Source organism: Anabas testudineus, chromosome 13 (assembly GCF_900324465.2).
Source record: "Anabas testudineus chromosome 13, fAnaTes1.2, whole genome shotgun sequence".
NCBI lineage: Eukaryota > Metazoa > Chordata > Actinopteri > Anabantiformes > Anabantidae > Anabas > Anabas testudineus.
The window spans coordinates 8,041,049-8,058,046 of record NC_046622.1 but is presented as its reverse complement, the minus strand read 5'-3'; the positions used below and the strand labels follow the sequence as shown (position 1 = coordinate 8,058,046).

The window sequence follows — 16,998 nt, the reverse complement described above, 5'->3', positions numbered from 1 at the left end:
ATTTGATCATATCTAAATTTAGAATAAAATGCAATTTCTAAGTCTAAAAACTGTACTTTTGAAAACATCTTTGTTGTTCTTGAAGAAGCAGAAGGACTGTAGATTCCACTTGACATTTTTTTGACTTCATGCCAGCGATTCTAATTTTGTCTATGCAATGTGTGTGTATATGTGTATGTTCCGGTTTGTATTTCGTACCAACAGCCTGTGGGGCGAGGATCTGGGTGAAGCCAGCAGAGAAGGTGATGAGGACTACTGGATAGGTGACCCAGGCCAGATACTGCAGCAACACATTACTATCCAGACCACCGTACATCCACTTCTGTGCTGTGGACACAAAAACCCAGGAATAACATGTAAAACACAATCCTCTGTATCCAGTAAAACAGATCAACACAAAACACTCACAAAAAGAAAGAGTGTGCATCACAAAGAGCAGCTACATTTACCGTTTCAGTACATACAAACACACGCAGACAAGCTGTCATATAAACTACAGGAAAATGCATGTATGTGTGCAGAGGTGTGTCTCCACAGGAGAGCTAGTTAGTCGTGTTCTGTATCCAATTAAAAGAACTGTACATCATGACTGAAACTGACAAGACGGGGTTAGCTTCTCCTTGAGAGCACAGAGCAGCACAACACAAAGCATGGGAAATCCATTTGAATTAGGGCTGCTCCCGTAAGGTTTCAGATCAGCACTCACTACTTCCTTCAATCGTCCACCGTCGTCCTCTTCCTGGAGTGTTGACTTAACTTAGAGTTAAATCCCTTGTTCACATTTTCTCCTCCTTTAGTTTCCTGCATCCACCTCACAGGTAGATGACTGATGCCCACAAGAAGCCCTCCATCCATCCCCTAGTGCCATTATTTGATCCACTTTGAATCCCTTCTTCCATCTTCCCCTCTGCTCCCTGCATTCTTTCATTTATCTATTGTTTCTCTAGCTTCTCTAAATCCCTGCTTATATCCTGTGTATGCTCTATGCATCATTTCTTCTTTTTCAATCACCACAGGCAGCATATTCTTATCTTCAGCATTCATTTCCAGTAGTTGTGCCCGGGGCTCAATTTTCAGTACAATGTTTCTCTATTTACCAGCTCCTGCTGGGCCAGATAATTTCAAATTAGCCCATTTAATTGCAATGCTATGCAGATATCATAATAAAGCTCTGTAAAGAGTTCAACTATCTTCCAGAACAAAGCAAAACAAAAAACTTTTGCAGGACTACAAAGCAAAACGTGACTTTGAGACAGGTTGAGATATGTCAAATTATATTGCTAGTTTACTTATGTCAAGTAATTTCCCTGAAACTAATTTCTGAAATTTCAAAATCTTAGTTAATATGGAAGCCCTGCATTTTTCTTTCTTGTTCTCATGCCCTGGTTTAGCACAAATTCAGATTTTTTACCAAAGAAACAACCAAAAAATGAAAGCAGCCTTATGCCCTTGTACTGGCATCATTGTGAATGTATAGTGAATAAAGTACTTCTGCTTGTGTTCAGAGCCTCAGTCTTTCTCTTGATTAGATCCATCAATTTCCCACTGCTGCTGCTTCACATTAAAGGCGTCTCACTGAGGGAACAGAGAGTGGCTTGTGAAGTAGTCGCGGGAAACAATGTATTCGTCACTGTGGTTTGCACTGAAAGCAAATGCATTTCAGCAGTCATTTTCTGCACGGATCATTGGATCATTTTTAATTTTTGTAAAGGAGCAGCAGCCACAGTGAGCTGTTATATACAGAGCTGCAGGCAACAGGCTGCACACTTCCAACATAATCTACTCCTGTTGTCGAAAACTATTCACACAACAAAGCCAAATCAGAGCTGCAGGTATTTCTTCATTAGAATAACGCAGCGTTTGTTTGGCTGTACCGTAAACACACAAACCAGCTGTTCCTCTGTTGTATTTCAGGTAAATTAGCTGCTCAAGGAGTTTTTGCTGTAGTGTCAAATCATACTTGCTGTTACCAAAGTAACAATGAAGACAGCCTTTTTATTGTTGTTTATGTACCTCTATTTTATTTTATTTTATTTTACTACTGCATCTGAGTAGAAAAATTCAGATTACTTAATCCCCCATCTGCCCCTCCCTTGCTTTATTATGTGTGTATGTACTGGTTAGGTTAGGTTAGGTACAATCCCACCTTCTCCCTCCCTCACCTTGTAGACAGATGGCGATGCAAAAGTCCATCACCCAGCTGACCAGGGCCATGACGAGTCCCAGCAGGATGAGGAAGATCCAGTCCTCCCCGACCCTGGAGATCAGGAACTTCTGACAGCGAACCGTATAGACTACAGGGTTGGCAGGAAGACAACATCAAATATTAGCACTACAATAAACAAACACTGGAACTATATCACCCAGATAATGACAATGTTATTTTGGAAAAGCAAATCACAGCCAATCTTAGCAACACTGGCCAATAACAGTGTTAACTGTGTTTTCATCCAGCAGCTTTTAAAATGTTATTTGGCCAGTAGTGTGATACATCCTTAATAGTCTTAATGTCAGTGGTGTTTGATACATGATGGATGGATAAACAAATTATTAAAGGTGGGATGGAAAGTCAGCAAGCTGGGATGTAAATTCAATATCACATCCAGCACAGACTGCAACAAAACATTGTTATAGCAGAAACTAGTACTGTTGCTGTTACCTTGTGTTTAAATCATATTACCTCCAGGGCTGAAGACAAAAGAGACTGCACTACTAGATCTCTACTGATCTACAACTCAACGTATATTAATTGCACAGCATAAAAAACAGCAGCAAATTGCAGGACTACAAAGCAGAACAACAACACTTACACACAGATTGCATGTACTATCAAACCACTGCACTAAGCGTCTGCTATACTCACCTGAAAAGTGACAGGATACTCAGATTCACAACTACACTGTATGAGAGTTGGCGTGAGACATGCATACACAGTTACTAATTATGATTAATTGCTGGGACAAAACATTAGATCATACATGCAGACAGCATAATTCATGATCCCCCTTCTTTCACGCAACATGTTTTGTCTCTTCTTCTCTTCTCTTTGCTCCTTTCTTACCACTTCTAGGCCTGTCCTCGTTTCACTTTTTGTCTCTGCAGGGGAATGGCACTTGGGAGCAGTGGGGTGCCCCTCACACTAATGACACTCACAAAACACATTCATGCACTCTTTTTGTTTCTTGCTCCACATTTCTCCTGTAGCAGCATTTCATTTCTCTTTCAGAAGCCTGGTGGATTTTCCTCCCGTTCTCTGTATAAACAGACTTATCATTAATCCAAGCACTGAAGAGAATGTGGACCACCACACTGTCATATCCTATAACTGACCTCTTTCCTTCTATTTTGTTTGTACTCTGAGGTGAATCACACTTAAAGTCACCTACAAAGTAGTTATTGTATTAATGCTATTATTTGATTATTAATTAGAGGTACTTTGTATGACAACAGACAACCAGTGTATGTATAACAGGTGTTTGAGGAATAAAACGTGTTAGCACGGAGCACGGAGCACCCAAGCTTCACCAGTCACTCATGGATTTGGCTTATGCTTGAATCGCTTCAAGGATAAGTAGCTAAAATGGAACCAAGTACCATCACGAGAACATATAAACAAATAAATTTTCCAAGTTGTGGCAAGATTGATACATCTGACTGACTGACAGGCGAGGGGAAAAGAGAAAGAGAGAACACGACAGAGGGCAGGAGGTGAATGATAAATGCTGCAGGGATGAAAAGGAAAAAAGCAGATGCACATTCGCACGCCAACACACATACGTGCACACATTCTCCAATCAACACCTTCAGGATGTCTGTCACACACATTCTGCCAAAAGCTGCGACACACACACACACACACACACACACACACACACACACACACACACACACACACACACACACACACACACACACACACACACACACCCACGTACACGGATTCGTCTTTGCTCTCCATTATTCTACAGACAATTCTGAGAATCAGGCTTCGTACATGTGTATATTTAGATTTATGCGTTTGAGCATGTGTGTGTAAGCGCGCTTGTGCGTCATCTCACCCACGGCCGTCTGTGTTCTTGGACCCCTTCTGTCATGTAGACACTAGTCAATGTAAATGAGTGTTTGTGTGTGGTTTTGTGTCTGCATGGTCTGCAAGTGTGCAGACATGATTTCTTTGTATTTCTAAACATGGACTGTGTGTGTGTGTGTGCGAAGCAGCAAGTGCAATCTTGGAGATGTAATTTAGTTAGCTCTGTCTGTGCTGGTATTACTTGATGGCTTTTTCTGCAGCGAGCGCGCGCGCACACACACACACACACACGGCAGACTGGTTGCTGATTTTATTCTTCATGGCATGCAATAAGCAGCATGCTAGTTCCCAGTCGCTCTCATTGCCTTCTGACTCACCCTCTGCACCACTCTCCCATCCCATCATCCTTTGCTCCCCATCTCCTTCTTCTGCTTTCTACTAATCACATTCAACCTCTGGCTTTACCTCTCATCTCCTCCTCTCCATCTCAGGCATTATCTGCTTGGTTCCTCTTTTGCACTCTCACACCCCATCTCTCGCTCTCTCTCCCTCTCCCCTTCTATATGTTCTTTTTCATTCTTGCTTACCTGCTTGCTCACCCTCTCCTCAGCAAGAGACATAATGCCCACATACCTGCTGAGACTAATTTAGGTTGCCTTGGATACACAGTGCACCTACTTCCTTGCCTTGGTATTAAAAACCTTAGTGTGTGTTTGTGCTTATTGTGGCTTGTGCAACACATGCTTGTGCCGAAACTGCTGATGTAACATATTTAGTAAGATTTTTAAAATGTAAGGAAAGTTTTTTATTGCACTTATTAAGTTGTGGCACTTGCAAGGTGCATTAAAAACTGGAGACCTCATCTACCTGGTAAACATCCATATCTTTCAAACTCCACACCTGCAGACTCCTCAAAGGCTCTTCGAATCACGCTGGATTTTTACATATGCTGCCTATTCCACAATGAAAAAGACCTCATCCAGTAAGATAGATTTTTCTTGCTAAATTTATACAACAATAATCAAATTTTATAAATTATTATCAGCAATATATACAGCACCTAGCCTTGTGCACAGTCTCTGCTGCCGGTAGCCATTGTAAGCTCGCTGGCTGATTGCTAATTGCTAATAGCTATGAACATACAGAAGTTAAAGGAAAAGCTGGCTACATAAACCCTTTAGAGGAATATGTCAAAATGGTTAAAGCTTAGCAAGTTCTGAGCAAAAGGCAATTTTGGCATGTCCTCGCCGAAAAGTCGATCAGTGGAAATACTGGTAGTTCATACATTACATAGCATAGTATAAAGTGCACTGTATCCGTCACCTCACTGATAGATGACGAACCTTAAACAGTATCAGAAAACCCGCAGCTCGGTCTAACTGGAAGGTGATTAAAAGGGTCGAGTGAGCACGTACACACGTACACCTTGGAAGAAAATCACTACTGGTGCATATTCATTGCTGCAACTCCCACATAAATTACGGAAATCACCCCCTCATTTATTATGCATGCATCTATATGAGTGTAAAGGGTAAAAGGGGCTACCATTAAAGCCTCAATTTTGCACAGTCGTGCTAGTGAGGCCTGTCCTCATTTTGTGTGTGTGCCCTCACATTCATTATGTAGCTTCATGGACAAGAGAGTGATTCAATTAGCAATGCCTGGCTGTGTTTAAGACTACAAGCCTAATTAGATTGGAATTAATATAGATAGACAAAACTGACCATTCAGCTCATCTGCTTTTTGAACACCCACTCAGAAAGATACCGTCAAAGACGAGACTAGACAGTTCTGTATGTACTATACAACACTCAATGTCTAATACAGAATAAAGGAAGAAATGACTGATGCCAAAAAGTCAGGATTTAAGCATCTACATGCTTTAACTTCTATTGTTCATAAGGTTGAAGGATTAACTGTAGGGTAAATTGTATCCCAGTCAATCAGTGCTATCACATGCACCCAAGTTTTATCCAGACCTCGATTTTCAAGCCACACTTCCAGTCGTACCTCAGTTTTCATTTTGATTTGTTTTTCGTAGGGTTTGGAGATTTTAAACACTGTTGACCTACACTTTGTGCTGTCCCTGAATGCAGCGCATTAGACCTGCAGCTTCTATATACAGTCATTGTTACTCAAATTTGCATCAGGTGAGAATATGTGTAGGTGTTTTGTATAGGAGAGTCTAACGTGAGAGACGTTGGATGTCTTTAACAGCATCACAGGAGGTTGGGCAGGCTGTGTGTCGGGGTTCTGTCCTCGTGAGAGACCATGGACATTGGTAACATGATACATGGTTTCCATGATAGGGGTAGTGGATTACAGAAACCTGATTTCACCAGGTAGATTTTTCACAGAGAACACCAAGTTCTCTGTTTTGTTCCCATGTAACTAGGCTTCTAATCATCCTTTTATAAAATCTACAAAAGGTTAAGCTGTGATTTAAAAATGTTTCTACCTAAACAATCAGGGAGGAGTTCTGAAAAACAATGATTTAGGATTAAGAGAAAGGCTGGACAGCTTGATGACTGTTTGCATCTTGCCACTGTTTAGGTTTTCACATTAACTGTAGTTTGTGTGTTTGAGAAGGGAGTGTTAGAGACAGGGGAGAGGGACAAAGGAGAAAAAAGCACAAGAAAGACTCAGAATGAATGAATATTTAGGTTTGTTTGTCTTAGTAATGTTTTCTACTATGTGTGCATTTGTGTTAATTCAGCCTACATTTTTCTAAGGTGACACTGAGTTGAGCAAATGTTTCCTCTCTCTATTATTTATAGCTTGTTTGCACTGAATACAGAAGAAAAGCAAAACTGCATTTGAAATGTCAACACTGCCCTAAAAAACATGTGTTTTATTTATATTTCAGTAATTTGTATAAGTTTCAGTTGCACAACATAATATGCCTCTCTCCACATGTTATGCTCGAGCGCCTAAGTCTCCAAAGTAAAAGATTTTATCACTTAACATTAGAATATGTACTTTACAGTTGGAGACAACTGGATTGTGTAAAACTAATTAAATTGCCTCCTTTGTTTACTAATCTCTTTTCCATCCCTTCAACACTTTCAAGATTGTTCGCAATTAGTGTACTGTAAAAATTAAGATGTTAAATCGACCAATTTCACAGAAATGCTCAGCACAGGTCACTGAAACAAACTGATTGCAACAGGAACGTTGCTGTTTTATGAATGGGTGCTAAAACTTAAAAGGAGGAGAGGAAAAGTCATATGTGGATATATATCAGCTGCAGATACACAGAAAGTTAAATGAAACAGGAAAAAAAGCATAAAACTAACAAGACAAATTGGCCCTCTAAGCCAGAAAAGAAACATTGTTGGAGTAATAAAACCAACAATGCTTATGTAAATGTTTCCTCTGGCACTCAACATGACCATCTCCACTCCCTCAGCACACCAACTTCCACCCCATTCATTAATCTGTCTGTGTAGCTCTCCATCTATCCATCCATTCCTCCTCCGCTCGTTCCTTCATGTTGATGTGTTCGCTATGTTAATGAGATGTAAAAGGACGTGATGTTTATGTAAATGTGCTGTAACGGCGTCGGCGTTGGTCCCGGGCGAGCAGGCAAAGCGCCTCGTCTCGCACTCAATCGCTCCATTCGCTCGTCGAGTAACGACGGTTGTGACATCCATCCTATGGCTGCAGTACAGCGTCAGCTTAATGAGGTGTAATAGACAAACACACGCACACACAGACCAGCACAATCACTAAAGTTATTATGCAAAAACAGCCCCAGCATCCCCCTTTAATCGTTTCCGGAGAGCGTGTGATGTATGTTTAACTTTTCTTAAGAGAATAACAGTAAAACCCACACGCTCCACTGGGATATTATTCTCCATTTAAAAGCAGATCAGGCTTAAAAAATATATATAAAAAGAAGTAGAAATGCCATCAAATATCATCAAATGGGTTTAAATGTTTCATGGTGTTTTATCCGAGGCACAAATGAGGGTTCTGTTTTAGGTGAGAACACCTGTCGAGCAGGGACGTTAATCTGCTAAACACCTAGAATCTCTAAAGTCTAATCTACAGACTTTGAGGCCAGATGATGATTCTTTTATTTATTTGTCTTCACGTTTGGTGACTAACTGCTGTCTGCTGTGTCATGCTCCGTTTTGTTTTTATCCTGCAATATTTTTAATAACGAAGCTTTTAATAAGATGCCTTTTGATGTCCTCTACATGTTTAAGATGCTCTGCCAAGTTTGGAGAGTTAGCAAATGCTCTCTGAAAAACCACGTCTCTATCGTTATGTCATCAGATGCAGGAGCCAAGTTGTAGATTACAGAGTTCTTTGTTTATCTTCTCTGCTTCTCACAGTTAGATGCACATACATAGGTGACAAACTAAAGTCATGCCTAAATTAGTGAGGAAGCATAATAATCAAGAATACATACGACATTTATTACACTTAGAGTTAAATGAGTCTGGGAATTTTTCCAACTTGGAACCAGATGGAAGCAAATATTGCACACAAACACTGTAAATAGGTGGCAAGACAATCCTTTCTCCTCTTTTGTCACCACCTTCTCAATTTGTTCTTGTTCCTGTTTAAATGTCAAATATTAGTCTAGCAATAAATGCTGGCATCAGCATCATTTGCTCAGTCTCTGGTTAATTGTCTGGAGGAGTTTCACTACGAGATCTAATTTTTTAACTGTGAGTCTGAGCACATAAGTCTTTCCTATAACTTCAACTCTTCAATCAATACTACTTTTCCTTTTCAACTGAACACACACATTCAAATATCAATACTGTGGCCCTAAGATCGTTTTTAATGAATGCACTGGGGTCTAAGGTTGACTGGATTTATTTTTGTCTCCCTCGCTATGAAGTCGTTCCTCCTGCCTGTCTAAAAGCTTTTGAACCAGCAGAGCCACAAACTGCACACTGACCTCCTGGTTTCGATGAGTGACCCCAAACTTTGCTGTCATGGCAACCTCCTCTCTTGAAACCAATGATTTAAAGACAATCGATGCTGAGATAGGAAGTGAAGGTAGAGATCAGTGGCGCAGTGGCCACTGAGACTGCGGTTTTAATTAATGTGGGCTTTTGTGGACCAACACTGTGCCAATAGAGTTGAGGTTTCTGATGGCTGATATTTTGTGCCAATGTTCAATACTGGTAATCAGGGTGAGAAGGGGTGTGCATATTGTTGTACTCTAGAAGAAACCCCACATAGTTTGTGTTTCAAATAAACTCCTACAAGCTAAGACGTGTGTTTACTTGTTGTTTAAAAATGGCTCTGAGTAAAGCTACATGTTGAACTAATGATTGGACGCCTCTGTTTTATGATCCTCAATGAAGCGACAGTCTAACAGTGGTGATGATGACAACAATAATGAACAATATTAGCTCTGGATCAGGACTGAGGCTCGGATGATGCGATAGAAAACGCGACAGCGAGATTTCTCCAGTGGCAACATACAGACACAAAGACACACGCTCAGCCAAGAAAGGCAGATGGTGGTACTGATGACAATAAGAGCCCATCAACGTAAGCGTGGGTGAGTAAGTTTGTGTGCATGTGGATTAGATCAACTAGGGGAAAGCATGTCATTTTCTGTGTGTGTGTGTGTGTGTGTGTGTGTGTGTGTGTGTGTGTGTGTGTGTGTGTGTGTGTGTGTGTGCGCGTGTTTAGCCTGATCACACAGGGGAGAGGTAAGTCGTTTCATTTCCTGGATGAAAGCCTGGTGAACCAAGAGCCAAGGGACCTGCTGCTACCTCTCTGCTCTGCCTCCCTCTTTCTCTCTCATTCTCTCCCTATTTATTTTATCCATCTAGTCCCCAGACCTTTGCCATCAACTCCCCCTCCATCACTTTCTTTCATTTTTCTCTCCCACATCTCTCTGTTTTAGCTTTTTTTCTCCCTCTGCCTCCTCCTGTGTTGTTTTCCACCTCCTTCCAAATCCTCTTTCCATTTCCGCTCTGCAACCATTCATTTCTCTTACTCCACCCCCCCCCCCACACACACACCCTCCCAAGCCCCATTCCAACCTTTACTGTTGCCGATTCAGCACTTCCGTTCTGCAGTCCTCTGCAGACACACAAGTACACTGATTTACACTTTAATGCTTTAGCGTAACCGATTTCACAGCATTTACAGCAACACAGACACACAGTATACTAGTGATGTGTTAATGTGTTTATACAAAGAGCATTCATACATATAGATATGGCAGAGAGAGGAGCACTCCATCACTCCTGGGTGAAACAAGAAGTATTAAAAGTTGCACATGAATGCACAACACAGAAACACAGTTAATGAGTGTGTGTGTAGCCAAGGCATGTTGTGAGCTCTTCAAGGGGCATGACCCCTTTAAGAGCTCACAACATGATGTATTAGTGTAGACCTGGTTTCAGGGACTTCTACATATGTGGTGGTGATCGTAACAAACATGGTCATGGAAGCTAACAGCACATTAGGTCGTTTTAATTTAATTAAATTAATTTCTCTAGATCAACCACTCAGAGTTGCTGCCGTGCACACACATGCACACACGCACACACAACTGTTACACTGCTTACTATGTAACGTGCCTTGAAGTGATTTTGTGGTGATCTAATGTAAAGAAACTGAACTGAATCGAAAAACGTCCAGAATCCTAGTGTGTTGTGACCCTTCAACTAGCGGTCAGGGAGACACGGATCATCATGCTTGCTGCAGCTTGCACAACTTAGACACTCTCCCATAGCTTTCTCTCACACACAAACATACTAAGACGTTCAGAGCTCTTTATTGTGTTCCATTAGAGCTAAAGACTAGCGATAGGCCAGGTTAGTTGAGTTAGTCTGCACAATAATAGGTTTCATGTCTGCTGTTGATTAATATGAAGCCACAATTATTTGTAAATGGATGGTGGTGTAAGTTTGGGTGTGTGTTTGTGAGGGCAATACTCTAATACTGCATAAGTATCAGAGATCAAGTTTTTTGCAGACAGACACACACACAATCAGAATCGCAGAGATGAAGAGTAATTTTTAAAAAACTCATAGCAAAGTTAACACATTATAAACTGTTGTAGAGAGGAGTTTTCTCAAGCATTTAGTGATCACCTATTAAAAATAATGATGGATTAGGGACATTTCTGCTGTAGCAAAGATGAGTGTAAGGATTGACGGGTAGTTGGTAGTTGAAGGGGCAGGCTGGGAATGATACACATGTTTTTTTTTTGTTTGCTTGTTTACCAGAGATAAAGTCCCGGGCTGGGGCCTCCAGAGCATATGGGTACCCTGACCCTGGAGGACAAATAGACCACATAAAATAGTTAAATGCAATCGGTGTCCCTTTGTTTGTGCTTATATTCATTATATGGATATACAGTTTCTCTCCAATAACCCATCTATTAAAACAAAAAAAAGTGTTTCCCTTCAGTGTGAAAAAAAGAAAAGAAAAATCTTTCTCTATATCCATTTTACTACATAACATTATTAGTTTGTGATTGATGTTGGTGCTGTGCAAACTCAGCAGCACAACAAATGAAGGTGCAGCGGTGGAGAGAGGAAAGGAGGCATGAACGAGTGATGGCAGAATGCAAACTCAGAGACAGAGAAGGATAAGTTTTGGAAGAGTGGTGACAAAGAGGAGGAGGAGAGGCGAGAGTTGGAGATAAGGAGGCAGAATATAAGATGGAGGAGCAGGAAATACTGAGAGAGAAATAAAGGACAAAACCAAATCAATTTTAGTTAGTGTATGAATGATTTTGCACTTTTTACAATATATTTAGCCGTACCTAAATAAGAAAAATAAACTAGCTTTCCACCTACAGAATAGTTGTAACCTACAGTATTATTTCTAAACACAGGCCAGAAATAATTATTATGAAGGGTTCCACATTATATGACCATACAGGATAAGGTGCTAGAATGCCTGCGTATAGGCTAACGTTTGCAGCACTGTTCTTTTTGCTCATTCATTTCTATGTAAAACTCAAGACTTGTTCTTCTTTTAAAAAAATGTGGTGAAATATTTTGCTAAAACTGAACAGGAGAAGTAACGGCAACTAAAGTGGACAGAAAAATCTGTCAATTGTTAATTTTTACTAAAATATTTTAGGTATTTACGGGAAAAAATGTTAATGTGTACAATGGTTATGTTATAATGAAATAGTAAATGTCTACAATATAAAAGAAAAACATGAGGCTACTGTATACGACATCTACTCCATGAAATGTCTGTCAATCAGTTTCAGATAATGAGATAACCGCAACTGAGGATATTCACCTTCTAAAATAAAAGATAAGTACAAACTTTTCATTTTCATAATAAACACAGGAAGGGAAGAAAAGTCACAGCAATAGTTAAATGTGATCCCATTTGTTTCCCACATGTGAAAGAGAGAATGGTTCCCGTTTTTGTTTTTTTAAATGATGATGAAAAGATTTTCTGTTCTCATCCAAGTCTGGATACAAACCTACATAGTATGGAAAAATATATGTGTCTGTGAATGTTGTGAATTGGCTTGGGGCTCACTGATGATTAGAGAGTAATAACTCACAACATGGGGCTCAGATGGATGGAGAGAGTGGAAGAAAGACGATGAGAGAGGAAGATGCACGAACACAGACGCACACAAACACTGAATTATACCCAGCAGAGAAGAGGGGGTGGAGGAAGTGGTGATGGATTGGAGACAAAGAGGGGAAGTGGAGAAAGGTGAGGGGTAGAAAAAGATGAAGAGGAAACGAAGAGCACAAAAAGAGGTCAGGAGAAAGGAGGAAAAAGATGAATGGAAAAGGAGATGGAGAACAGAGGAAGATCAAAAACAGAGGAACCTGAACAACAGAAATCAAAGAGGTAAAGGAGGAGGTAAGATTGGAATATAAAGGAAAGGAAGCAGTGCAGGAAAAAAGAAGGGAAGCGAGGGAGTACAAGAGAGGATAAAGGGAAGGGTGGAAGAAGAAGACCACTGCAAAAACTAAGCAAAAAAAGTAAGACTCCTCTGCAGCCTTTGGAGTTTAGTAATCATTGATTTTACAGTGAGAGGAGGCGGCTATAAAAACCACACATTGGTATCACAATCCAAACGCATAAAAAATAATGACGACATTAATAAAACTTTGGCATGCATGGTTACATCTGCAGTAAAGACTGTCAACAACATAAAGCTTATTGATTTACACAATCTGCACTCAAAACTGTAGTACCCTGTGGAGAAATACACCTCAAACTGCCACTAATTAAGAAATAAATCTGCTAGTGTTCAGTATAAAAATGTCAAGAGTGTTCCCAGCAAAACAGCCACAATAAACCCAGGGATTAATCAGTGATGTTTTCATTTTCAGAAAGTATATTTGAACAGATTTGCATTATTTAAACTCTACTTACAATTAGTTTTCTAATAGAAAACGCATGGCATGTATTCTACTTTCCTTTCAGGGTTATTGTCCTGTGGAGACAATAACACACTCCACCCTGTTCTTTCTCTCACAAACCTCACCAAACTCTGAATTCCCTCTGCTCTCCCCTATCCTACCCACGATCTCTTGCATTTTTCAAAATCATCCAGTAAGGGGAGAGAAATGTGACGCTGTGCACAGCGTTACTCTGTAAAACTGCTCCCAGCAGATTTAGAAACTTGATGACTTTGGCAGCACTGGGAGTGCCTCAGCAGCAGTATCACTGTTGGAACAAACTCTTAGCCCTCTGAGAAGAGGAGAAGACAAGTGCGTCTAAGAGGTCATGTAAAGCTGTCATCATGGAAACTGAATTATGTATCCAGAAAAGGTTTCCCACAGTCAAACTACACTTTCTTTCTTTGTGCATGCATGGTGATATTTGCACAAATAAAAGCCTCCATGGCAACAATACGCTTCCTGTTTTCATTCCCCAAAGCCTTGAATTGTGGAAAGTCTTGTTCCAAAAGTTAGATCACAACTAGTAAAATATTGTGCATCTCTTAGGGGGTCTATACAGTGAGGATCTTTAATTGTGCAGCCTTTCACATAATAAAATACATCCTTGAGCTGTCCAAAGCCTGTTCCACACAGAGCACCAGCTCTTTTCCCTCTAATGAAATTGAACGCCCCCGTTTGGCAGCGTTCCTGCTCTGGTTGCACGTTGGAATTACCAGAGGAACCCTGATTTAGACACCTGGCATGCAGGGACAAGTGTTTGAATATTAAATATGAGGTCAGCATCTAAATGCTCCCACCAGCGGCGTTACGGCTGCCATCTTGGCTCAACCTGCTGTCCCTGAGATGACAAAATCAATGTAAGCAAACAATGTGGCTAGTGACCATTCTCTCTGCTGACACACGCGCTGGACTAATGCCACAACCTCTATAGTTAAAGCAGTGGACAAGAGCAGTCCAAGATCAACGTACACACACACACACACACACACACACACACACACACACACACACACACACACACACACAATCTGCTTGAGTGGCACTGAATCAAATATTGATCAGGTGCCCAAGTCTCCTTGGTTACTTGATATATTAAAGTAAGAGTTCCCTTGCTGTCGGTTTCTCTTGCACACACACCCACACACACGCAACAATTAAACACAGTGTGTGTGTGTGTGTGTGTGTGTGTCAGTTGTGTTACTTCCTGGACTTGGCTGGCATCTGAATGTGAATGACGTCTGTACACCCCCACAGTGCGTCAGCGTAGTGCCCAACACACACTCACATGGCCCACGTACTGTATACGTGTGTATTCAAAGTCACCAGCGTGTGTGTTTTACTAAGCGAATGTAAATGGTGGAACAGTGTGTGTTCTTCAGTCATGTTCCAGGTTAATGCTGCACATTCACCACACAAGCTGATTTGGTAAATGCAATCCACAATGGAGTGAAGTGTGTCAAACGCCATAATCCAATCACACAGTCTCCGGTACACACTGATATTACAGCTATAATTTGAAAACTTTAAAGTGTTTCAAGTGGCTACAGGATGAAAATATGTAAGAAGTATGAGCTCTCAGATTTGTGTGTGGTGCGAGCATTTTAATAACAGTGGGTGTATAAGCACATATTACGTGGGGGTAGTTTAGATTAAGGGCCTCTATTCGCGGCCACATGTAACCGCTCTTGACTGTTGTGTCAGTACTGACCGATTTCTTTTATTTTCTTGTTAACTTACAGTTAAGTCTGGGAACGTATTTGAATATTTGTTTGGTAGTGTTGTTGGTTTGACTAGATATCCTTACTAAATGGTTGTGACAATGTGCCCAAAGGAATTAGGAGGTTGAGAAAACACGCACACACGGTTATTAAAGTGACAACATAAGAAGAGCCATTGGTTAATGAGTATCAAAGCGTATGTGTGTGTTTGTATTGCTATCATTGCGAGGATCTAGGTTTTAGGGTTCGCGTAAGAGTAAGGTTTTGGCTAGGGTAAAGTTTAGGGCGATGCAGTTAGCTGTGATGGTTAAGGAGTAGGGTAGGGCAGCGTGATAAATTTAAACAGTAGATAAGTATGGCCCACGCAACAGTAGGGGGCTAGGGAATGCATTATGTCAATTAGTGTCCTCACACTGACTGCCATACAAAAATGTGTGTATGCACGTGGACCGCGCCATGTCTTTTCCAAAGAGCTTTTACCAACGAGCGGGTGAGTGTCAGAACACAGAGAAGAGAAAGAGAGAAGGAAGAGGAGAAGCGGGAAAAACAATGCGAAGAAAAGATACGAGATAAAGCAATAAGAAGATGTAGATGAAAGGAATAAGATGAGAGCAACTGTTGGTCGTTATGTGCCTGTCGGTCACCATAGCAACATGTGGCGCCATGCTGAGCTCCTGCTGACATCACACCTGTTGAAGCGAAAGTGTGTGTGTGAGCGTGTGTTCTTTCACTGCTTGTATCATGTGCTCTCAGTATCACAGAAGGGACACACAGACACTCTCGAACACACAAACACACACACACATAATGCATGAGTATCCACACCTGCTTACAAAAGCTAATGTTAGCCTGCCTCACATCCATAGGAACAGATACAGAGAGACTGAGATGGAAGGATGACAACAGGTTTCATTATTCGCACGTCTGTTGTGGCAACACAAGAAATTTTATCTTTTTGGTACGTTCTACTAGAGAACTATGTTGAATTAAAAGAAGTAAAATAAAAAACAAAAGCAAAAATAGACAGAGATAAAGAAAAAAGAGCAAACAGGTTGATATAGATTGGTTTTGGCAAGTCCCATCAGATCACCAAGTCACATCTGGGGATAAATAAGGTCTGACTGGGATTTAAATTGGTGTATCACTGCGAGTTACCTTCTACGCTGCACTTGTGTGTGTGTGTGTGTGTGTGTGTGTGTGTGTGGGGCAGGGAAAGTTCCTTTTGTCAGCTGAATATTTTATGGCCATTCCCATGGCTGAGCTCTTTGAACAGAATTCATTACACTGCACACAAGCTCAAACACACAAACACTAATGTAATCACACTGCTTGTGTAACCCTTACCTTTTTACCCTGTCTGGTGCAGGGATTACATTTGAAATGGTCAGTCTCAAATTAGACATCAACCTTCAGAGCACGATAACATGCATGGGAAATTCAATTGTTTCACATGCAATGTCTGGAAGTTGTATCATGGCAACTGAACGTCCTTTTTGGTTAGTTGAAACGTTTCACTACTCATCCAAGTAGCCTTGTCAGAGTAAAGATAGTTTGTTAGAGCCCACAAATGTATCCTACAGGTTGGTTTCACTTCACTCTTGGCCTTAACAGGCTTGTTAGGTGAAACAATAGAAGGGGAGGGTGTGGAAAGGTGTAAAAGTGACACCTCTGACAACCCCGTAAAGTGGCCTTTAGGTGTGGCAGATGTGTGAATTGGTGATCTTTCTGGGGACTGATGAAATGGCAGCATGATAAATAGGAGACAGGTTGTATTTAAGGCCTCCACCTCTGTTGAGTGTGGGAGTATTGATTTGTAAATACAAGGCTTCCCTCACACCTCTCTCAAACCACTTCTGTTCTCTGTCCAATATGT

General features: G+C 40.9%; 1 protein-coding gene across 1 annotated transcript in view; it reads right to left on the bottom strand.

Moving 5' to 3' along the window:
- The window catches only part of clcn2c (chloride channel 2c), a 112,930-nt gene that overhangs the window by 56,538 nt on the left and 39,394 nt on the right, over nt 1–16,998 (bottom strand). The window contains exons 3-4 of the mRNA XM_026367023.1: nt 2,163–2,294; nt 199–327 (exon numbers count right to left, since the gene is read on the bottom strand). Of these exons, the coding sequence (XP_026222808.1) occupies nt 199–327; nt 2,163–2,294 (261 nt within the window). The remainder of the gene's footprint in view (nt 1–198; nt 328–2,162; nt 2,295–16,998) is intronic.